Genomic DNA, 25,000 nt, shown 5'->3' with positions numbered 1-25,000 from the left:
CAGTTTTGCTGCAAATGTTAGATTGATAGAAGCTTTTGCAAATGCATGTGGATATGCATTAATATTTATCCAAGCTGTCATAAATGATTTCACATCGTAGTGTTGGGGAACATGGTGCTCATGGCAAAAACTTTAAAGTTTAATTATAATATATAATTTTTATGCAGAAGAGGCAAATGTCAGGACTTTTTTTATTTTGAGTTAAGTTCTGGTCATTTTTTAAAGTATAGCAGCTGCCTGCATTATAAAAGAGTCATCCATTGTGTGGAAGGGCACAGAGGTTAAGTGTAATTCAAAGTCAAAAAATGATGTAAAACTAGAAAGTGCTATGAATATCGGAATATAGTTAATAATGGAAAATAATGAAACCTATGTAAGAGAAATAGTAAACCAGAAATAGAGATGCTTCTATATTCAGGATGTGAATATAACTGGGAAATGAACAAAATCCTTCTGACTGCCTCCGCAGTTAACGGGAAGGAGCTGCTTTGTGTGTGCATGCTCATGTGTGCGAACATTTAGAAATTATTTGTATATGTACAGACTAATAATTTTGGTTTCACTCTTCATTTTACTAGGCTGCACTGGCAGAGAGTAGTTTACCATTGCTTAGTAACCCAGGATTGATAAATAACGCATCCAGTGGCTTACTGCAGGCAGTCCATGAAGACCTCAATGGTTCGCTGGATCACATTGACAGTAATGGAAATAGCAGTCCGGGCTGCTCGCCTCAGCCTCACATGTAAGTGCAGTTAGCATCCTTTCAATAAAATAAAAACCCCTTAGTTTAAGACACAATATTACTCAAAACTGCTTTGAAACACGGTAAGTGAAACATCTGGAACTATGTGTTTGAACCTAAACATTTACATTTAAAAATTTAAATAGATGAGTCTCCATTTGCTTTGTAGTAAGATCAGTGCTGGTCTCTGTGGTCATTTTCACAGCCTAGTTTATAAAGTATAGTCAGACTGTTCATGTTGGAATTAGTTGTAATTTTAACTATGAGTCTCTAAACCATTTATGAACTGTTGTGGAGATATTGCCCATTTATATAAACCGTAAAATGCAAAGTTTAACTGTTGCCCACAGTTTACATAGAAGCCAGTAAAGTGTAACTTTTTGCCTGTCGTATAAATCAGTGTAATTACATATTCAAGTTTAATTACTGGTACGTCTGTATTGGCAAGGTTTATATGTTATATTTTATGCAAGACTACGATTCCTATTAATATTTAGCAGCTAACTATATCATTAATTACTCTAAAATCTTTCCCTTACCATCTTTTTAATGGAGCTGAGAGAGTGGAAGTATTAAAAATTGATGTATTGTGGATTTCAGAAATGTGTCTGAAGCTTTAGAAATGCCTGGCCTTAATCAGTGGTGTCAAACGTGGCAGTTCCTTGTTTACTAAATAGCAAACTATGTATCTTGGAGGTATTGTTTCCCAGGTTATTTATATAATAATTAGCAGTGTGATATCTAAGTAGACTTAGATTTAAGTTTACTGTAGGATGATTTTTAATGTGTATGTACAATCATGGTGTCTTTTTTTTTTTTCCCTGTGTTTAAAACAGCTGATCTGATTTGCCTTTTTTTAAATTCCCCTTTCTCTTTCACATTTTTAGTGTTCATTTTAATTTCTAGAGTGGGATATTTAGTGGTAACTGTAATTGAAATCAAGCTCCCTTTTTACTTATGCTCTAGTGTGTGGAGAATCCATTTTCATCTGACATTTTTTAGGGGCAATATTTTGCAGAGTTTTTCTTCTTTTGTTTGGCAGGTTAATATGTCAATGATCACACAGAAATGTTTATTGTCATGCATTTAATTGTTTTATTGCACATTTATTCTACTTGCCTTTGAAAATAATACACTCTGAGCATTCATGTATTTTATCAGGTTCCAAACCATTACTTTTTCAAAATGGAAAAATTTGTCTTTTGGAAGTGTCTTTAGATGTATTAAATAATACAAAAGAAGTAATAAAACTTGAAGTAGAAAGAACATGAATATATGCTCTTGAGAGTAACACTACTCTAAAACAAGTAAAGTGAGCAATCAGACAAAAGTTTTTATATCCCATGCTTTATGCTATCAACCATGCAGTGGGTAGCTTGAGGCCTTTTACTTTTAGCAGTTCTCCTGAGTATGCTAATGCTCTCTTCCTGTATAAAATGCCAAGACAATAAAACTTTAAAGAGCAAACAAGAGTTAGATCATGTGTGTTAAAAACAGCTACTTTACAGAAAAGAATGACACTTGCTATTAAAGTTGTTTTGTAAGTGTTTGGCAGATCTGTTTACATATTCTATGTACTGTCTGCCATTCTGCTGGATAAACTGAGATATCTGTGCATATGATTATGTAGATATGGCTACATTTATATCTGTGTTTATAGCTAAAATACTGCCTATTGTAGCAGTTCTTGCCTGTAAAAAAAGGCAAATAACTTGAGTTACATCCAAACTCAAGATTCAGCCTTCTTCTCTCATTTCTATGATATGTCATTTGTCAAAACAGGCAGTTTTGGGACAGCATTCTCCTCAAGAAACTTGTATCCCATAGCACAGACAGGTGGACTTTGCTGGATTAAAAACTGACTGGACAGCCGGGCCCAAAGAGTTGTGACAAATGGAGTTAAATCCAGCTGGCAGCCAGACACACGCAGTGTTCCCTAGGGCTTGGTATTGGGGCCAGTTCTGTTTAATATTTTTATTAATGATTAGGATGAGGGGATTGAAGGCACCATCAGCAGGTTTGCAGATGACACTAAATTGAGCAGGAGTGTTGATCTGCTCGAGGGTAGGAAAGCACTGCAGAGAGATCTGGACAGGTTAAATCAATGGGCTGAGGTCAGCAGAATGAGGTTTAACAAGACCAAGTCCTGGGTCCTGCACTTTGGTCACAACCAAATGCTACAGGCTCAGAGCAGAGTGGCTTGCAGGCAGCCCAGTGGAAAAGGATCTGGGGTGTTGGTGGACAGCCAGCTGAACATGAGCCAGCAGTATGCCCAGGTGGCCAAGAAGGCCAAGAGCATACTAGGCTGTGTCAAGATCAGTCTGTCCAGCAGGAGTAGGGAAATTATTGTGCTGCTGTGCTCAGTCCTGGTGAGGCCTCTGCTTGAGTAGTGTTCTGTTCTGGGTACCACAGTACAGGAAAGGCACTGATGTCCTGGAGCATGTCCAGAGAAGAGCAACGAGGCTGATGAAGGGTTTGGAGGTCACATACAAGAAAGGGCTGAGGGAGCTGGGGTTGTTCCATCGAGAGGAGAGGAGGCTAAGGGGAGATCTTACTACTCTCTACAACTGCCTGAAAGCAGGTTGTAGTGAGGCAAGTGTTAGTCTCTTCTCCCAAATAACTAGCAATAGGACGAGAGAAAATGGGTCTAAGCTCTGCCAGGGGAAGTTTAGATTGAACATTAGGAAAAGTGTCTTTAATGAGAGAGTTGGTGAGACACTGTAATAGGCCACCCAGGGAGGTGGTGAAATCGCCATCCCTGGAGGTATTCAAGAAGCACTGTGGCACTTCAGGATATGGTATAATGGTCATAGTAGTTGGGTTAGGGTTGGACTCAATTATCTCAAATGTCTTTTCCAACCTTAATGACTCTATGAATCTTTTAACTTAGGACTACATGTTACTCAGTTCTTGATAGATTGAAGATGCAGATTGGAAAAACACTGAAATACTACTGGAGAAAGAAGTTATGATCATTCATTCCATGCACCAAATTTGGTGCAAGATTACTGGGCTTCTGTGGGACTATGAACTATGAACCAAAATACACAGACTATGACTGGATTCCTGATCACTCATGAAATTTTTTGCATTATCCTTTCTGAGGGAGCCAAAAATATGAAAAGGGGAATGAATACAATCTGAAAGTCAGGGAAGGAAGAAGCTTGTTCAGGAAGCAGAAGACCAAGAAAGAAGAAAGGCCTCTTCCTTGCCTCTGTGACCACATCAGGGCCCTTTGTTAAAGTGCATTACATAAGAAATGAGAGAAGAACATAGGGAATGCGTGACAGAAGTAAAATAATCAAGGAATGTTGCAAACAATGACCAGAAATTTTTAATTTTACATTACCTACACTGATTACATAATCCCATAGAGGAATGTAATGAAAAATAGCTAATTCACTTGAAAAAAAGTTGTATTTTACAGCCACAAGCGTCAACTTACTTGTAGCTTCCTGAGAAGGTTCACCCAGGAAGTCTGAATATTCCTCCCCTGAAGAAGTGTGCTTGAGTGAGGTCATAATTACTGCAGTCATCTATAATGTTGGTGGCTCTGTTAACCTCCAAGTAGATTATACCTCCACCTCCTTTTTTCCCAGGAAAGTATACTATCCACAACGCCAGGAATATGCTGAGCAATTATGCTGCCTGCCATCTTGAAGTTGGCATGCAGCCAGGAGCAATGGACCATGATATTACAGAAAGAGGAAAGAGGTTTCATGTAATTTAGAGACCAGAACATTAAATTGGGAAGGAGCAGAGTCTGGATTCTAGACAAAACTTCTAGACAAATGTCTCTAGACAAAGAGACATTTGTTTGATATTAGAGCATCAGCAGAAAATGCAAAAAGAGTCCCAGTTACAGTGTCAAAGCCAAGCATCTCGGTTAGTTTATTTGGCTGCTAGAATTGTAATGAGTATTATTTGATTGGATAAATACATAATAGCAGGACTTTCTTATTTTGGAATGGGTTTTTTGTTGGTTTGGGGTTGGCTTTTTAAATATAAATGTATCCTTTTATAAGCATAATGAAAAATGTGTGTGTGTATTTCTGTGCTTTGAGCATAAGGTCCTTATCAGAGAAATTGGTTTCTCCTATTGTAATACCTTAGCTACTCAGAAAGCAGGGAGATTCATCCAATCTTTGGATTTGTACCTGACACTTCATGTCTCATTTTTGAAAGAGTAGTAAGAGCAGTTAATCATCAACTTACCCATCTGTGGACAGTTATCTAACATAGGTGGGTGAATCGGCAGACTTCAAAAACAGTATCTGTTTATTGACTAGAGAAAGACAGTAGGTATATAATTTCAAGTAAATGTATAACATTTAAATGTCTGTTAAATGCACTGAATCCCAGCCAGTGAAATCTTTACAGTTTTTGCATTGGCTAGTGATATATAACCTGTCCCATTTTTACACTTCTTAAACACTTTAAAAATACTGCATATAGCCATAGTTTGATAGTTGGGATATCTCCTGTGTTAATGTAAATAATCTGAAATTTTAGGCTGCATGCCTAGCAGTTTTCATTCCCAGTCTGATGGAAGATGGCGATTTCGTAATCCAGTGTGCAGCATATCACTAGTGGGATCTCAAATCCCAGGTTTACTTTCTGTGTTTCAGCAGTATTAAATCCAAGTTCTGTCTTTGACTGATCTTCAAATGTGATGACATGTTTGACACAGGCAGTAAGTGCACCCTTGACATAAATCTTCACTGAGAAAATACGTTACTTATTGCGAGTACATACATTCTTTTCAAAATTCCAGTTTCCTCATTTGTCAACAATCAGTGTCTGTCAACAATAATCTTTTCTTTCAAATCAATACTTAAGACTGTTTCTTCATTTTTTGAACATGAACTGCTTAAAAATTACTATGGGTTTTAGCTGATAATCAAAGGTAGGACTAGGTGCTGCTAGTCTTGCATAACAATTGTACATGTATTTATTTGGAAGCTCCACAGTACACACCTTTGGGGTATAAAAGCAGACTTCTGAAGTAAAACAAGAAACCACAAAGACATGGAATGGTGCTTAGAGTGTGCATTAGTGATAGTGTAGCTTTCTAACCTAGCCAGTGTATTGCTGAAGAAGTGTTTTGGAGGGATTTGAAAGTCAGTTCCTTCAGAGCCAGTAAATTTAGATTCTTAAATGAACAAAGGGGTCATAATTAAATCAACTTTATGTTATTACTTTTCCTGTCTCTTTCCTGTGTTCAAGTGTTTTCACTCTCAAGGATGGGGTATCAGGAATGGGAATTAAGTTCAGCTGGTTTTCTGGTGCTTGTTTATGCTTCTCTGTACTAGACTGATCACGAGTGGTTATTGCAACTGGCACAGTCAAGCGTTAGATACACTTAGTGTATCTCTTGTCTGCATGCTCATATTTTGGCAAATGCATTGCACAGAATCCTACTTCACTGCATAAACTTGGAAGAGAAAGGTAGAATTTTAATCTGCAAACCTGTTCATAGCAGTTGAGGAAACAGAAAGAAGCTGATTATCAGAAATGTCAGAAAATTATGCACTGAAAAAATGTAGTCTTGCCATAGAAAACAACAGGGTGGTTATGCCATTCTGTTAAAATTCACTGCAGCTCATTCAGTGAGGAGTCGAAGGAGTTGGCAAAGGAGATGGGGAAAGCAAATATCCTACTGGTGCAATTCTATGGAAGGGGGCTGTCCTCTTTTTCCTGGCTCATGCTGAGGACAATGCAATTAATCTGTTCAGAGGATCACAGGATGTTAGGGGTTGGAAAAGACCTCTGGAGATCTTGAAGTCTAACCCCCCTGCCAGAGGAGAACCATATAATCTAGTGCAGGTTGTACTGGAGTGCAGGCTGTACTGGAATGCATCCAGATGAGTCTTGAAAGTCTCCAGAGGAGACTCCACAACCTCTCTGGGGAGCCTGTCCCAGTGCTCTGTGATCCTTACAGTAAAGTTCCTCCTCATGTTGAGGTGGAACTTCCTTTGCTGTAGTTTACATCACACTGCACAAGTGAGAAGAGGCTGTCCCTTCCTTCTTGACATGCAGCCCTCATATATTTGTATACATTTATTAGATTCCCTCTCAGTCTTCTCTTCTCCAGACTAAAAAGTGCCAGGTCTCTCAGCCTCTCCTTGCAAGGCAGTGCTCCAGTCCCTTAATCATCCTTGTAGCCCTCTGTTGGACTCTCTTGGGTAGATCCCTCTCCCTCTTGAACTGGGGAGCCCAGAACTGGATTCATTATTCCAGGTGAAGCCACCAGGGCAGAGTAGAGGGGGAGAAGAACCTTCCTCAGTCTGCTGGACACACTCTTCTTAATACTGGGGTGCTGTACTCCATAAAACAGGAATGGTTTGAAGCCAGATGTCAAGACATACATATATTCCACTATCTTTAAAACTTTCTAGAAAATATAATGTTAGGTTATTGTAAGAAAGAATAACTTCCATCCAAATGAACAGAAGTAAGAGTCAATCTGAGATGAATTAGAAATAGTTTATACAGTGTTGTCCATCATCTTCAATTTAAAAAAGGTGAGTTGCTACCATCTGTGGTTTCAGTCACCTTTTCCATTGTATTCTGCTGTTGTTCCCAACCTTACTCCATTACCTTTCCCACTCTTACCCTGACTGGATCATTTCTCTCTGCAGTTCTATCTGCATAATCAGCAAACTTGTTGTGATTTTTTTTTCCCCCCAGACGTTTTTATCTTTAAATTTTATTCCCAGAGGCAAATATGATTATTCTGCTCTAAGATCATTTACTTTTGAGGTGCTTCAGTTTGAAAGCTTTCCATTGTCAGGTCGTTCCCATATCTGATTATTCCAGTCCCCCACTGTTAAGCTTTCACACCACTTACAGTAGGTTACCTATCATTCCAGTTTTAATCCCTTTCATTCCCTTGTTTCTTTAACTTCATAATGTTCCAATCCCCTGTCTTTCCTTCTTTCCTTTTTTTTTTTTTCTTCTTTTTTTTTGTTATCATTGTTATTATGCATTGTCCCATTTCATGATCTCTTTGCATTTACCTTGGAGGCTTATTCTGTTCTAGGAGACTGCTATGATCCAAGTCTCTTGTTCATTGTATAAGACTTAACATACTGTATAAGAAAATAAACTCTTGAAACACATCAATTAACAGGGATGTAACAAGCATTGTTAAATAGGTGAAAAGCATGTAATTGAGCAGACGAGTGTGGTAGCAGTTGCAATTTTTCTGGCTATCCTTGTTCTTCAAAAATGTCTCAGCGGATCACATGATATTTTAATGCTTGTATAATTTAATTTCACACATTTTTATTCATAAATCTAACAAAAGAAAGAGAATGGGGAAAGAGACTTTCTGACAACAATTGATTTTTATTTTTATATGAAAAGGGGAACAGCTAGGAAACAGAGTCTTAAAGGTTACAGCTTTTGTCCGACCATATTCCCTTTGAGAGGCTCTATTGTGAGAATACAGAGGGAAATAATTTTGGCTTTGCATAGTACTGCAAAGCATCTGAAAGTGAAAAGCAAGTCAAGGAATCCAATACTTGATCATATTGTTTCCTTACAAGCTACTTTGTTTTTTTTTCTTCTTTACTGGTTGTATGAATCATGTGACAGTAAACTCCTGAATTGTAACTGTGCCTCCCTACTTTCATAGAGGGCAATTTGCATGTGGGCACTAATGGAAAAATAAGCCATTATGTTTTGATTAATAATATTTTTCACTCTTCCTATTGACAGAACATTTCACTTGGACATTTTCCTAAATGTTTGCATTCTCTCTCTCTCTTTTTTTTTTCTTTTTTAATTTATTTTGCATTATTTCACTTTTCAGTCTATTTGTCCTCTACATTTTGCCTTTCTTCATCAATTTTCTTATCTTTCAAGAATGATATTACAGTCCTTTATCGTTTCCTTTTTAGCTTCTTAAATGTTACATGTCTCACTTTGGATTAGAAGTTGCTATTTCCACTTTACATTATTCCAGCTTCAATTGTTGTGCTTCTACAGTACATTCCCAATACTCTTGACAAAAAGATCACTCCAGAGATATAGTGCCTTCAGCTGAAAAGTGTCAGATCCCCATAGCATGGCTTGTAGAAGATGGTGGGCTCCTGTGGGGTTTCACAGAATCTTTTTGGAGGCTGTCTTGCTGAAAACTTTGTGATACTGCTGTCATGAATTCTCAGTGTATGAGTATGATATTTATAATATTCACACCTGTGTAAGAAAAGGCAGCATCCTAAATATTGTTGCAGATACTAAAAAATGTGGAAGCTGTACATCTAAATCTCTCTGCAGTGTGATTGTGTGGCTCTTAAATTCAGTTCATAGGAGATTCCTGTCTTTGTATAACACAAAAGCTGAGATGATAATGTGATTAACAGTGTATTTCTAAAACTGCACTAACAATTACTAATTTTACCAACTTTTGATGATTGCTTTTGGATTTTGAGTAAACGTAATATTGTAAGCCAACTTATTTTAAAGTGGACTCTGTAGTTTTTGTTGTAAGTGCCCATGTCCAAAATGTGTCTTTACATTTACATATTGTGTAAACAGTTAAAGAAAAGAAAAATGGTATACAATTGGTAATGTTTATACCAGTAGTTTAAATTGTGATCCATAAATCCTAGCAAAGATTCATTGAAGCACATTATGAAACATGCTGAGGTAGTGTTATTATTTGACTGTTATTTGGCCTTCAGAATTTGTACAAAACTTCAGGCACTCAACATATTTTAAGACTAAAATTTTCTTTTTTTTAAGAGGTTATAGAAAGACTTCATCTCAGTGTGAAACCCTGTGTGTTGCTCACATTACAGTAGTGAATATCAAGATGGCTAAAGATGTGATTATGCCTGGTAATATCTATATAGAAAAGCAGTGCTCACAATCTTTCAGCAAAGCAGAGTAGGAAAAAAAGAGGTACTATTGGCATCTAACAGAAGTCTGTGATTTAGAACAGTGCTAGAAATGCTTATGTGTGATACACACCCTGACGGTGGTCTCTGTTAGGCTATAACTGCAGGTCTTCAGGTGGGTTTATCCAACTAAACAACAATATTAAATGTGTATTTTAAATGGGGATGAATAAATACAGTCATCTTCCTCATTTATGTGGATCTACCAAGATAATTTGTTCCCCTGTATCTGTCAGTGGAGTTTTAATGGTGTTGCGGAGCCTTTGTATGATCACGTCCTCTCACTAATCCTTTTCAAAGACTCCCATAAGCTTCTGATTGAGAATCTTACATAGTCTTACTCTTCTGCCATTTGTTTCTCAAATGTGTTCTAGATAGCACACACTATGAACACTGGAATTTTGATAGATGAAATAGACTCACTGTGATACTGCAGACATTCCATTCTCCTCAACATTTTAGGTGCTATTGCATAAAATTACTATAACAACTGTAGTTGTGTTTTCTTGCAGAGGCCATGGAGATTAAATATAATTTTCAGACATGTTGCTCTTCATATCTAGATCTTAAATCTGTAATAGTGTACAAACAGGAGGCATGATTAATATTCATGTTGTTAACAATTTGATGGAATGTTCTGAGAAGAGTTCGAGTAAGTTTGAAGTTTTACATGTAGTGATTCTTAAGACTAGACATTGTAGCAGATCACTAAGTGGATGTGCACTGATAAAGATATATGGTTGTAAAAGAACACTTAACTGGAAAGCTGTAGGTGAAAGTAAGCTCTGTCCTCCATCTAGTTCTTCTGATGGGCCTTTTCTGAGGAAGCAGTAAAGTACTAGTTTTCCTGGGAAGAGAGGAACTGAGTAAGGAAATCATGAAAGTCTTCAGAGGGCTGTGCGGATAAGATGGGAATGAACTAGTCTTTGTCTGTTTGGAACAGAAAAATAAACAACTGTTTAGTATTTCAGCAAGAAGAGTAAGAGAAGCAAAAAAAGTTAGCTGAAAAAAATAAAACCTTTCTGACTGTCAGATAGTAAGTGCTTATATGTGTACCAGTACACATAGCACTGAGAGGCTGTGGAACCATGATTTTGGGGACTTCTAAGGACATATTCAAAGTGAACAAAAATGATGTAGGTATAAATAATCTGAGACTATATGATCTCCTGAAATCTTTTCCAATCTGGTTTCTTTTATTCTTTTGACAAATCTGGGAAAAAAGGGGTTTTTTATTTATGCCATGTCTTACTAGATGCTAGCTGCATTATCTGAGTCCATTTATTTTTGAACAGCTGTCACGGCTAAATATCTCTAAGCACTCTTATTTTTAAGACTTAATGAAACTCAACCTTAACAGAAAAATACATAATGAATATAAGATTTAGTTAATGTGAGAAATGCCATCTAGGGCAGTGCAGTCCTGCACAGGTCACTTTGACCCATTTGCTCCTCCTGATTGTGACGTGGTTATTCGTTAAATGTTTGTTAAAAGCTGCCATCAACTGTGCAGCAAAAAAACAGCAAAGGAATGACCATTCTCCAGGCTTGTTCTAGCAGACACAGTTAGTCATCACTTCAACTCCTAGCTCTTAAACATTAAAAAAAATATAGATGCTCCAAGAAACATAGCAAGTGAAAATGAAATACTTTGATGGCACCCTGCTGAAAATTTTGAAACATACTCATTGTCAATCAACATTTTCAGTGAAGACTGTTCCAGAAGAAAAAATGTTCAGTGCCTACATGTAAGTGTAATGCCATTCAGTCCTTTGCTGTTGCACCTAGACAAAATGTGGACAAATATTGATGATTAGCTTTTAAAATCTCACCACCCCACCCCCCCCCAAAAAAAAAGTGCTGTAAACATTAATAAAAGGGTGTTAGTGTCAGCCTGTTTGTCCCAGACTATCTGATGAGCTATACATTGTCCAAGATAGCAAAGTTTTATTAGCATAAAAGTTTTCCACAGAAAGAGGAAAACAAGTTTATGTAGCTGCTACTTATATTAATATAAATAAATCTTTATTTATATTATAATTATATATTTATTTATATGTACATGAACCATGCATAGTACAGTCCAAATTGTCCCTCAGCTTTTCCTGGATCTGAATAACTTTCCAGATTACCTGCCATTGCCCACAAATGTTGCCACTAAGCTTCCACGTAGCTGGCACAATTTTTAGAACCTGCCAAACCCTACAGACCATGCCAGCTCCATAGCCTCTTTTGTTAAAATTTGTTGTTTTCAGGCTTGCTTATTTTGGTTCCTCAACAACCCTCAATATAGTCAGACACTCAAATCTCTAGTATTTTATCATTTTCCTTTGAATTTTTGCCTTAAAAATTTCTGTGCTCTTTCTCCCTAATCCTTTTCTTTGTTTAGCATGTTAACTTTTGACGTTTGAACTAGATGCACTTCACAGTTTGAAAGACTTTAAAGGCTTGTGCCCTAAGCTAATTCTAGTCATTTCTACTTTTTTATGGTTCTATCACAGGAAAATACATTTATTTAGACACCAAATATAGCAAGCCAGTGTGAAGGATGGGATTTTAGCAGAAGTCACTAGAATCAGAAAATCTGTTAATATAATTTCCCAGTCAGAGTTTCATTCCTAAAAATGTTGATCCCGTAAGAAGGGCTAATTGTGCATGACTTTTGAGCCTCATTTGATATTAATAAAAAATAAATGCATTGCTAATACATTATTTTCCAAGCAAGATCCTTTATTTACAGTTCAAAGATTTTATCTGATTATTTTTGTAGTAAGAATTGCTAACATTCATAGCTGCTAATATGTCAATTCAGTTAGGGTAACCCCATGTATTATCTTGGCATTTTCATGCAAATTTAAAATTAATAACCCCAAAAGCCCCCTAAACTGTGAAAACTCATTTTTAATAAATAATATATTGTTGTTCTTAAAGGAAAATGTAATTGTCATGCAGGTGTCAACAAATCTGTCAATTTATTATTTGTATTGTGCTCATTCTGTAGAAAGCTAAAAAGAAGGGGATATATTTGATTGTTGATTTTTAGTTTGTTTTCAGATTTAATTTCAGCTTGGCCTCATTACTACAAAGCTGAAATTCTCTAGAATGTGTATTTTGCATGTTTTCCTTTATTTCTGATTTGCTGGAATGCTCATTTTTAAACTTTGCTTGGAAGAGAATTAGCACGTTTTAGCTGTTCCACATTTAAAGTCAACCATTTGTACTTTGATGTGCTTGGAGTAGGGTCAAGCATTCAGGGCAAGAAGCACCAAACACTACATCCTGCCACTTTGGGAACAAATGTATTTGTTTTGTAGACAAGAATCACCAAATCATCCCTGAGTTGGGAAATACTTATGGTACAAAAAGGAAAAAGGAGAGGTTTGCTCCTAATCTCCATTATTTAATGACTGACTGGCTTCTATAGTATGAAGTTCAATATCAGTTGAAACATTTTCCTGCAAAGTAATGACCAGCTGGCATCTCAAAATCATTGAATACTTATACATTGTAATTGCAAGTCTTTAATAATTTTTTAAAAGATAGATCATCAGCTGTGTAACTTGCTGAGGATTTTGTAAAAATTCCTTTAGATGTAGCTTTGTCCCTTTTTAGTATTAAAAGAAATTATTACTGGAATAATTATAGTGATAAAATGATTGTAAATCTGCTGTATCAAACTGAGTGACCCTTAAGTGTATGTAAGGTGAAGGTGGACCTTTATTTTTTTCCTACATTTTCCTTATTTCCAGATTTCTGGTATACGACTTTTGCTCATACCTCCAAGCCACTACTCCTCTTGTGTTGACTTCAATGGCAGCTAAATTAAATCAATTCAAATTATTCCTGTAATTTTTAATGTGTCCACTTAGAGAGTTGTTTGCCATGCCATAGGTCACTTCTGTTGTTCTTTTATGGATTCTGCTATACTGTTTTCCAGATGAGGGAATAACAGCTAAAAGGTAGTGAAATACATTGAACATAGGAGTTGATGTGAGGGCCTACTATAAATACTTAGGCATGTTTTATGTTATTGTCACCGTCATGTTTCTGTCTTAATCTAACATAGTGGGGTTTGGTTTCTTAAGCAGAGGCACCATTGAAGGTTTCACAATAATGTATTTACCAAGTGATTACAGTAGATAGGTGTGCATGGATAGTTTATTTTATTTCTTTTATTTGTCAGCAGTAAATATGTGCCACTGATAGTCCCCTGTGTTATTTTTTTCCACAGTAAACTTTGTATAGAACTAATCTACGTATGTTACGTTGTTACCACTGTTTATAGCTTCCTCTTGGGTGATCATAGTTATATCCAAAACAGAAAAAAAATGCCTACATTCTCAGAGAATCCTCACTGTTAACCTCCCTCCATATTGTGAAATGCTATTTTGTTCTTCCTTCATCTAACTGGCTTTATTACTGACAAATCCTTAAGTCCAATCTTAGTATGAGGTACATTTTTGAAGTTTCTTAGAAATTTGTTACTCCATGTAATTTATTTAGTAGAAAAATGCATGGTTACATTTGCATCACCTTTTGTTATTCCCCCTTCTCCCCAAGCATTCTGTCAGATAGACTGCATAGTTCATTTATATCTTCTGCTGTTAATAAACTTCACAAGTGAAATCACGGCCCTAATGAAGTCAAGGGAAATTTTGCCATTGACTTAAATGACATCTGGATTTCATCCCAGGATCCCATTTGTTGGCATGTCTTTGGCTTTCCCTCATTTCTTATTCTGCCTTCAGTCACTCTTAATCATTCCTAATCTCCATTTGATATTTCTTGTGACTGCTTACAGCTTCATTTCTCAATTTCAGTTGATTTTTTTTTCCAAGCAAAACAAGTTCTCCCAGATCAGAAATCTTTTTATTAGATCTTTGAAAATTTGTTCAGTGTTAGTACTCTATAACATTGGCAAAATTGCCAATGTTGAAGTCTGAAGCATTTGAAACATTTTTATCCATGCAAATAAAGGCAATAAAATACTTTTGCAGTCACAGCAGGATTAATTGGGAATTCCCTGTTAACTAATGAGTTTCTAAGTGATTTTAAAAGAAGGTTATGGTGTTTTGTTTTTCTTTTTGGTTGGGATTTCTTTTATGTAATTTTTGCTATCTATGTTTCCCTAAAATCCAAAAGATAGAAAAGAAATCACCTTTTCAGATTTGGGGTATTAAGCTCCCTTCTTAATTCTATACCTCGTTTTCAGATACCAAATATAGCTTGTGGCATTTTCCTCTCTTGAAGATAGCAGCTCATGTTCACTTAGTTCAGATTTTCAGATAACAATGAGTGTCTTCCTGCTGTCTCACTCCCCTCTGATATTACAGATATATATGCACTCAGAGTGGCTTTTCTCTACCACATTCATGCTAGATCTTCAGTTGAATTAATAATAATTGTTTTACCTTGATTAATAATTGTTCCACCTTTTTACTTTGGCCTTCCATTTGCAATACTTTTGTATTATCTGATTTTTCCTGAGATATAAGAATATGCTGGGACATCTTTATCAATGTCCTGGGTGATGGATCTCTTTTCTATAAGGTTTGCAGATGGCAGCAAATTAGGGGGAACAGTCAATATGCATAAGGCTAGGATAGCCATTCAGAAGACCTGTATGGGCTGAAGGACTAAGGCAAGAGGTACTTTATGAAATGCCGTGCACTGCACTGAGGAGGGAAGATCACCTTGCAGTGGTGCATGGTAGGATGACCTGGAAGCTGAGAAAATAAACAGTGTCCTGGGCTTTATAAAGCACAACAGAGGTACAAGACACTGAGGAAAATTATTATCCCCTTCTTCTCAGCACTCATTAGACCACACCTGGAATATTGCATCCAGTTTTGGCACCTTGAATATAAAATATACAGCAGTAAACTGGAGTGAGTTCAGCAAAAGACCACTAAGATGGTCAGAAGCAGAAGCAGTTGCCCTGTGAGGAGACTGAGAAAGCTGAGCTTGATCAGCCTGGAGAACAGCTGACTTTGAGTGAACCTGATCCTCAGTACCTAAAGGGGAGTAGCATGAAGATGGAGCCAGGCTTTTTAATTTAGTGGTTGATGGAGAGGCAGTGGACATAAGTTAAAATGAGAGATTCAGACTAGGTATAGAGAAAATTCCTTCCTTGTGAGGACAGTCAAGTACCGAGTGGGACAGTTGCCAAGGAACTTGTATAGTCTACATCCTTGGAAGTTTTAAAGACCCTTCTGGTTAAAACTTTGAGCAACTTGCTTTGACCTTGTAGCTCTGCCATCTTTGGTCAGGAGGTTGACCTAAATTATCTTGTGATCCTAGAGTGTGTTTCTATAAAGGCAAAACAATAAGAGAGTGAGCACAGGCAACCAAGCCCGAGGACAAAGATGCTCTGGATTTTGTTTTGCTAGCAAAGTCGTATCAGGTGCTCACTGAAGAGATGGATCTTACATAAACAGCAAATTAGTTTACACCTTCTTAAAGTAACACGAAAGAAAAGTTGTGTTTGCAAGACCAGTCGATAATGAATGGGGTTTTAATTTATTTTTTTTATTCCCCCTCCCTGCCCAGAGGGACTCACCTACCTTTAATCCTTAAGTAACTGAAAGGAAAGCAAGGGAAGAACATAGCTTCTTTTGCAGTGACAGATAAAATTTTATCAACACCTATTATAAACAGGAAGGCAAGTCTCTAGTCTTGGAGGTTGTAAAAGCAATAATAGACTTTTACAAACTCATTCTTACTTGCTGCTGCACCTTGCTGTTATGTGCCAGAGACACTCTGTGACCATTGATAATTAATTCCATCTTACACTGTCTCCTCAAGTGCTGAAGTAAAGACAAAGAACTTTAGTAGCCTAATTGCTTATTCTAGTGTACTCATCTCCTGACAGAGTCTGCAGTAGTGTCTGCCAGGTAGGGCTCTTGCCTCTGCTTTCTATTACCATGTCAATGCGAATCCAGTGCCAATCAATGCCACAGAGGCTTGAAATCCTTGCCAATGGATAGGATGATAAATATGAACATGTGTATATTTAGAAGACATTTTTTTGTGCTTTAGCGTTGCATTTGAGTGAAGAAAAGGTTGCTACATCCCTTTTTTATTCTCAGTACAGATTTGGAGAGCACTGTGCAGAAGGGTATAATCTGAAAGTGGCAGGTTGACAAAGCACATCCCCATTTCTTCCACCAGGATGTTGTAGCTTCACTCTCTTCTTAGTGAAATGAAGTAGTGCACCATAACCTGCATGACAAGGATATGTGACAATAGGACCTTCCTCCCTTTCTTTCTTGAAGCTAGAGATTTGCATATACACATTATTTTATCTAGAAATAATTGTACTTCTTCAGCATTTCAGTGTATGTGATAGACATGGAGAAAGTGATTCCTGATGTTCAAGGAAAAATGGTAATGGATTCTGTGACAGTTGTACCATAACTGAATTTGTATTTAATTACTCGTCTAATACTCTTTTTCCTTTTCTCAATATTTGGATTAGTATCTCCCTAAATGGCTGTACATATCCACATCAATAAACAGTTCACTTCTACTTAAGAAAAAATAATAAACTTTTTATAATAGCGTGAAATTGTAAAGAGACAAAGTAATAGAATTAGCTATCTTGAAAACACTGTAGCATTTGAGGATTTGCCTCCATTTGCCTACCAAAGCATAAATATAAAAACTCTAGATCTGAAACAGTGGATTGGAAAGGAGAGCCTTTCTTTTTAATCCACTATAGAATATACTACAGACCTAGGGCTGTGCTGGCAAGGTGAGATGCAGCTCTTCCTGAGAAAATGCTAGTCCAGGTCTACTAGAAATAAAAATGAGGGGGAAAAGAAGACACCAAGCAAACAGACCAGATACTACATCTGTAATATAGTGATTATCATTTCACCAAATAATATTTGGTGAAAAATGTTTTGGTAGAAAAGCATAATGAAAGTCACAGCTTTAAAAATATTAGGTCAGACAGAGTTAAAAAATGTAAATAATGTGTTTCAACAGATTAAAGCAGGGAAATGTTTTATGTAATGTTGGATGTTAATGCAGATGTTGGCATGAGAAATACAAGATGCTTCAGATAAAGATTAACAATATCCTTCAAATAGTAAAATAGAGAAATGTACAGAAAGAGTTAGTTTGGCCAGCATTCTTTGTGCTTCAGTACCGTACCTTGCTGACTTAGACACAAAAATTTGCATACTTCTAGTTTGAAGAATTTTTTATCTGTGGATATTTTTCAATATCCTAAAATATACATGACATACTCTTTGTAGCTGAATCAAAATGCACTTGCAGTTCAAGGTGTCCTCAGAACGAAAGAACTGAGAGGAGTGTGGATAATAAGTGAAAATGTAAATAAAAACTGAAGGTGTCAAACATTAAGAGTTACAGTGGAAAGGTACAGTTCTATCAAAGGTAGTGTTGCACAAATATAACATGTTTGGGTTTGGGGTTTTTCATATTACTAATGCACAATCAATGTAATTGAAGTAGAGCTAGTGGAGAAATAGTACACATGGAAGAATATCTACAAACTAACCAAACAGTTTTGAAGATGTATTGCTTAAAACTGTGTAGAATTGTGCGAAAGAATGAGTCAAACTCTACGTCTTTTGTTTGGGGAAATGGTTGTAGCTGTTTGGGTGCTACCCTTATTTACTTATTTCTTTTAACTTTTACAAATCTTCATTACTTTTACAGGCAAACAAAATCTTAAAAGCAATAATCCAGCATAGGTTGTCATGCCATATATGGCTTAGAAATTGTTCAATCCCAAATATTCCCTTGGGAAAAGTTTCTTCAGCAAACTTCCAGAAAATTCGTCATGTTTATGTAGTTGTACATGAAGTCAGTAGGAAAGCTGGTGAGTCAATAGTATCAAAATTAAAGTCTCTCAGAAAATAAGCCCGGAAAGGACTTCAAGACATGATCTAATTTATTGCCCTTTGTGCCACTGAATACCAAAGTAAAAAGCTCCTCAGTGTTACTAGGTGCCTAAGTCACCATAGCAATACAAAATACTTTCAGCTGCAACCCAGTAAAAAAAATCACCCTTTTGTTATTTTAGGCTGGTAATTATAACCCCTGCATGGAATAAAAATACACTAAAATATCTTACTAAATTTCATAACTTGCTGCAAACTATACACTTTAGTACAAAGCTCACAGTAAGCACATTGACTTAGGCAGCAGAACACCAAGCTCTTCTCTCTCAACATTTACCACCTCTTTAATACAAAGCTAAGAGCAGTCTGACAGACTGCATCTCTCTGTTGTGACATCCCACAGCACTTTCCCTTAAATGATTTTAGCAGAACATTAAAGATTTTGGGTGGATATGGACAACAATGTTTAGAGGACCCAGAACTAAACTGAAATTTGTTCCACGGGGAATTTTGGAGTGGTTGTAGTACTTTGCCAGCAGCTTTCAGAATTAAACTCTGAACACTGCATTTTTATTTCTTTTTTTACATGTACATATGAGAAATAAACTAATGGGGGTTTTTCGTGCCATAGAATTTGATGAAAGGAATACAAAGAAGCTTAAATTGTTAAATCTTTTATTTGGAAAAAGGAAAGGGGTTTTGTAACTCAGTGTTGATGATTATAAAAGGCATTGTCTGACTTCGTACTTTTTCCAATGAAAAGTTGTACTTTTTGTTCACAACCTGGAATGAACACCATTTTTACTAACCAAATCCAAACCTTGTTTATTGTAATTATTTATATTTTGTTGCCTTGTGTTCTCACTGCTTTGTTGCTGGGTTTGGTATTGCCTCACATTAAAGCTGATATGATGTGAAACCTCTGTAGAAAACACACTATCCATAATTGAGAATACTATATCAAGTATATTTTCTCCTTGTAGACACCAGCTCAACTCAATTTAATTAAGAAATCATGTACTTGGTTATAGGATCTGGTTGTTTTCTTGTCAGCAACAGCACACATTCTAATGTTTAAAAGTTGAATGTAACACTTGTTTTGTTGCCTAGATTCTAGCAGGATTTTAGTAGCTGTTATACTAAACAAGTTTTCCCAAGGCAGGATCAGGCTTATCTTGTGCAAAACTCGTCTCTAAATATTTGGAAGTTACTTTATCCCTTCTTTCCTAGTATATATTTATCCCTTAGCTGCCTGTCATGTTATCTTTCTTTTTCCTTTGAAGCCTCAAGGCTCTTCTCCAGCAGCCTACAAACAGTCTTCATGAGGCCTCTGTAACTGTCCAGCAACTGTTACCTGTCTCCTAGCACCTGGCAGTCATTCCAGTTGAATATAATAAATGATAATGTCTTTAAGGATACAGTATACATTTGAGAATATGAGAGAGCATGTAGTTGTCATTTGCCAGTTGCAGGAGTGGGAGAAAAATCTCCATGTGAAGCATGTGGAAGAGTGAATGTTTAAGGCAGACACAGATGAACTTCATGTTCTGTGTGCATGGGAGAAGGCAGTTCTGCAAATTATTAGAATGCTTTTATATTACAGAGGTTTCTCAGGAGGACTTCCATTTTGAAAGTCTGGGGTAAAAGAAAAATTGTCATTTTTAATAGGAGATCCACCAATTGTAAAGAAGTGTTCCATGGACATGAGTGTGAACATTTGTGTATGCTTTTACCAGACAGTTATGCTGCTGCTGCAGGCACGTTCTCATCTCCTGTTTATTATGCTGCATTGCTAGTTCTGAGCTCAGGTGGAGCTGTAATTTGCCAGCATTTGTTCAATAGGAGACAACTATTTTGATGAGCCCATTTGGACATGATGTGGTAATAATACTTGCTAAGAGTTGACTTCATTCCTTTGTTCTACCAAACAGCAGTGACTGAACTCACTTCTCACCGATACGTGCCTAACCTCTTAGTAAAGGCCCCCCCAAGAATGGGAACTTCAAAGCTCCTTAGGCAACCTTAACTAGTGCTTCACTGTCTGTGCTAATTTTTAACTCCAGCTTCTGACCTGTTGATCTTTCTGTAACCTAAGACAGCCTTCTTTCAGCTTTTCTTCATATGAGAGGTTTTTCTAAACCTCTACCTGGATTTTTGCAAAGTTGTCACACACTTGAAATCTCATAATCTTCACCAATGTTCTTGCATTAGCTCCTATTTTCTTGGCATCTGTGAAATTAACCATGCTTTCTATTCTGTCTTCTATGTAATTAATAAAAACTACTGGCTAGTTCTGAACCCAGGATTGGTACTTCAAGGAACCCTACTAATCTTTATTAAAATACAGATTCCAACTATGTAGTAGTAGATAAGTAAGTTTTGATCAGAAGTCACTGAGCTATATATGACCTTTTAGGCTTTATTTGAGTAGCATGGTTATTAATAAAAACATATGGCATATATAAATGCTTCTTTAGAATTTGTTTAAATACTCAGCACTTCACATAGGAATCAGTCCTTAGTATACTCCTTGCATTGTATAACGAAATAGCAGTGTAGAATTTTGCACATACATACACATGTACACATACATGTTTTCCTATTAGTTGTATACAAATACCAATCTGAATATTTTGCTTTCCATGTGCAATAAATATCTTTGAATATATCATATTATACTGAAAGCCTCCAAGACAAGAATATGCTCAGCAGTTTAAAAGATGGATGCTTAAATCTTGTTTTGTTTGTGAAAAAGAAAAAAAGTATTTTGTTTTGATATATATTTAGTGTAGTTGCTTCCTCCTCAGAACACACATAAAAACTATAAATGGAAACTCTTTTCCATCTTTAACCAACATATCTCAACTTTGCCTTTCAACCTTTGATTTCAAAAAACTAACTCTAGTGTTGAGAGAAACTTTAGTTTCAGCACCCTATGTGTTACTCTTTGAGCTTACACTCTCAGAAAGAGATGTTTATGTGACAGTGTTTCCTATGAGCTACAGGGGGAAAAGCCTTTTTTTGTTTGTTTGTTTGGGGTTTTGTGTTTGTTTGTTTTGTTTTGTTATGGACAACTGAACTACTTGATTTACTGTTGATGCAGAAGAAAGTGTACTTGACAAAAATGAAAGCTTTGCATCCCAATTAGTCTTCTAAGCTATTCATTCTTCCACAGACTAGTCATCAAAACAATCTTTGAACTGTGTGTGGAAAAAAAGCGAACAAAAAAAGTCTTTAATACTGAAAAATTATGGCACAAAAGGAATTAGTATCTTAAGGTGTAGTGCATGTTTAATGGATATTTCTTATTATCCTCCCTGTTTGTACAGTGGTTGCACTCCAATCACAGAAGAAGAGTAATAAAAACATCCTGCATGCTGCCTTTAAAGGGGTTGAACTCAACTGGTAAAAAAGAAAAGTTTTGTAATAAGAATTTTTAGGCATGGAAAGGAAAGTAATGAATCATAGAATGGTTTGGGATGGAAGAGACCTTTATAGATCATCTAGTTCCAACAGCCCTGCTATGGACAAGGATATGATTCATTAGATCAGGTTGCTGAAAGCCCCATACAACCTGACATCAAACATTTCCAATGATGAGGCATCCACAATTTGTCTGGGCAACCACTTTCTGTGTCTAACCATCCTCTTTGTAAAAAGAGTTCTTACTTAAGTCCAATCTAAACCTGCCCTCCTCAAGTTTAAAAATGTTGCCACATGTGCCACTGGAAGCCATGGTATAAAGTCTTAGGTTTTTTTTTATAAACCTCCTTTAAGTGTTGAAAGGCCACAACAAGGTCTTCTTGGAGCCTTCTCTTCTCCAGGCTGAACAACCCCAGCTCTCTCAGCCTTTCTTCACAGGAGGGGTGTTCCAGAACTCTGAGTATTTCACAGAATCACAGAATTAATAACGTTGGAAAAGACCTCAGAGGTCATCAAGTCCAACCTATCACCCAAAACCTCATGACTAACCAAACCATGGCTTCCAGTGTCACATCCAATCCTTTCATGAACACTTCCAGGGACGGTGACCCCACCACCTCCCTGGGCAGCCCATTCCAATGGCCAACAACTCTTTCTGTGAAGAACTTTCTCCTCACCTCAAGCCTAAACCTCTGCTGGCACAGCTTGAGCCTGTGCCTTCTTGTTCTGGTGCTGGTCACCTGGGAGAAGAGACCAACCCCCACCTGGCTACAACTTCCTTTCAGGTAGTTGTAGAGAGCAATAAGGTCTCCCCTGAGCCTCCTCTTCTCCAGACTAAACCAGCCCAGCTCCCTCAGCCTCTCCTCATAGCGCTTTTGCTCGAGGCCTCTCCCAGCCTTGTTGCCCTTCTCTGGACACGTTTGAGTGTCTCAATATCCTTCTTAAACTGAGGGGCCCAGAACTGGACACTGTAATCAAGGTGTGGCCTAACCAGTGCTGAGTACAGGGACACAATGACTTCCCTGCTCCTGCTGGCCACACCATTTCTGATGCAGGCCAGGATGCCATTGGCTGCCTGGGCACACTGCTGGCTCATCTTCAGCTGGCTGTCAACCAGCACCCCCAGATCCCTTTCAGCCTGGCTGCTCTCCAGCGACTCCGACCCCCGCCTGTAGCACTGCATGGGGTTGTTGTGACCAAAGTGCAGCACCCAGCACTTGGAGTTGTTGAATGACATCATGTTGGACTCCATCCATTTGTCCAGCCTGTCAAGGTCCCTCTGGAGAGCACTTCCACCCTCTAACAGATCAACACCTGCTCCCAATTTGGTGTCATCTGCAAACTTACTAATGGTGGACTCAATCCCCTCATCTAAATCATCAATAAAGATATTGAATAGGATTGGGCCCAACACTGATCCCTGGGGGACACCACAAATGACTGGCTGCCCTTCTCTGGACCCACCCTAACAGGTCTGTATCTGTCTTGTACATCCTCGGAGCTGGAGGCAGTACTGCATGTAGGACCTCACAAAACTAGAGGGAGAGAATCACCTCCCTCAGCTTACTGCTCACACTTCTATTTATGGAGTCCAGAATACATCTGGCTTTCAGTGTAGCATGTATGCATTGACGGCTCACATCCAATTTTTCATCAACCAGTACTCCTGAGTCCTCCTCCAAAGGGCTTCCCTCAATCTCTTTAGTACCCTCATCTGTATTGGAGGTTGCTTTGACCCAGGTGCAGGATCTCATGCTTGAGCTTATTGTACTTCATGAGGTTTATGTGGGCCCACTCCTAAAGCCTGTCAAAGTTTCCCTGGATGGGCTCCCTTCTCTCCATCGTGTAATTGCAACTCTTACCATGGTGCTGTCTGCAAAATTGCTGAGGTTGTACTCTGTCCCACTGGCTATGTCATTGATTAAGATATTAAACAGTACTGGTACCAATATGGACATGTGAGGGACACTGGAGATGAAGGAATATGCTACGTATACTGGTGCACAAAATGAAATTTCCTGGGAATAACACAGGGCACAGAGTATTGCAGCATCTGGAGGTGATGAACATGGCATTATATCATCATTAAAAACATTGAAGGCTTCCATCAAAAACACAGTCACTTACAATTCTGAAGAAAATATCTGAAATTTGAAGCTTAAATGGAATTCACCAGTATGTGAAAAAAGATACTAATTGAAAAACCCAACCTTGTCAGAGATCCCTTAAATCTCAAGGCAGGCAATTACGTGTGTTACCTTAAGAAAGGATTAATAACTTTTCTCCCTCTTTCCAAGGACACTGTTCCCATGGTTTTCAGTGATAAAAGTAATTTCTAAATGACCCTCCATTCCTTTGTAACATATGTCCCAAACAAATAATAACAAGTGTAGTTAAACTTTGATGAAGCCTTGGTGTCTCCAGGTCCAAACAGCTGTATTCAAATTCAGTGAAGTCTACACTGAGATAGATGACCTCAGCTCACCCTGGGGTGTTCCAAACATCATGTGTCTGCTAGAAATATCACAGCAGTGAGATGTAAGAGATTAGGCTCAATTTCCATTTTGAATCTTTATGACCAGCTTAACTTTGCAAGGAGAACCAGGCACTATATGTCGTTCTTTATTATTTTATCAATTACAGTGTAGTGCCTTAATGAATGCTAACCCAGACCATAATCCAGTAAATTTTGCATAGTAATCTTTGTATTCTAGCTATAAAGAAGTCATGTGTTGTGGCTGACTGATAAGTATTTGTATAGAATATTTTGTATACCCTGTTTGTGAGGTGATAGCTATATAGTGAGAGTAGTCATGGTTTTGCCTTATTCAATTTTCTAAATTGGGAGTTTTCACTGCATTTATATCTACTTCCACCAAAAGAGTTGGCTTTTGTATTTCATAAATGCAATCATTTTTTTTTTTCTGTTTATTCTTCTATCAGTGAAAACTAAAGCTATTCTGCTTTAATTCAAGGTAAATAGTACATATTTATGCATGGATACAGAAACAACATGGGAATAAAAGTACTAATAAGGTATTGATTCATATATATAG

At 37.3% G+C, this 25,000-nt stretch overlaps 1 protein-coding gene across 5 annotated transcripts in view; it reads left to right on the top strand.

Moving 5' to 3' along the window:
* The window catches only part of FOXP2 (forkhead box P2), a 434,778-nt gene that overhangs the window by 405,530 nt on the left and 4,248 nt on the right, over positions 1–25,000 (top strand). For all 5 annotated transcript variants that reach the window (XM_068169900.1, XM_068169890.1, XM_068169891.1 and 2 more), the window contains one exon: positions 579–742. In XM_068169900.1, the coding sequence (XP_068026001.1) occupies positions 579–742 (164 nt within the window). The remainder of the gene's footprint in view (positions 1–578; positions 743–25,000) is intronic.

This window comes from Melanerpes formicivorus, unplaced genomic scaffold (genome assembly GCF_026170545.1).
Source record: "Melanerpes formicivorus ecotype bairdi unplaced genomic scaffold, bMelFor1.0.p_v2 SCAF_3, whole genome shotgun sequence".
NCBI classification, from domain to species: Eukaryota; Metazoa; Chordata; class Aves; order Piciformes; family Picidae; genus Melanerpes; species Melanerpes formicivorus.
The sequence above is the reverse complement of the archived record's forward strand: the minus strand, read 5'-3'. Positions and strand labels throughout refer to the sequence as shown.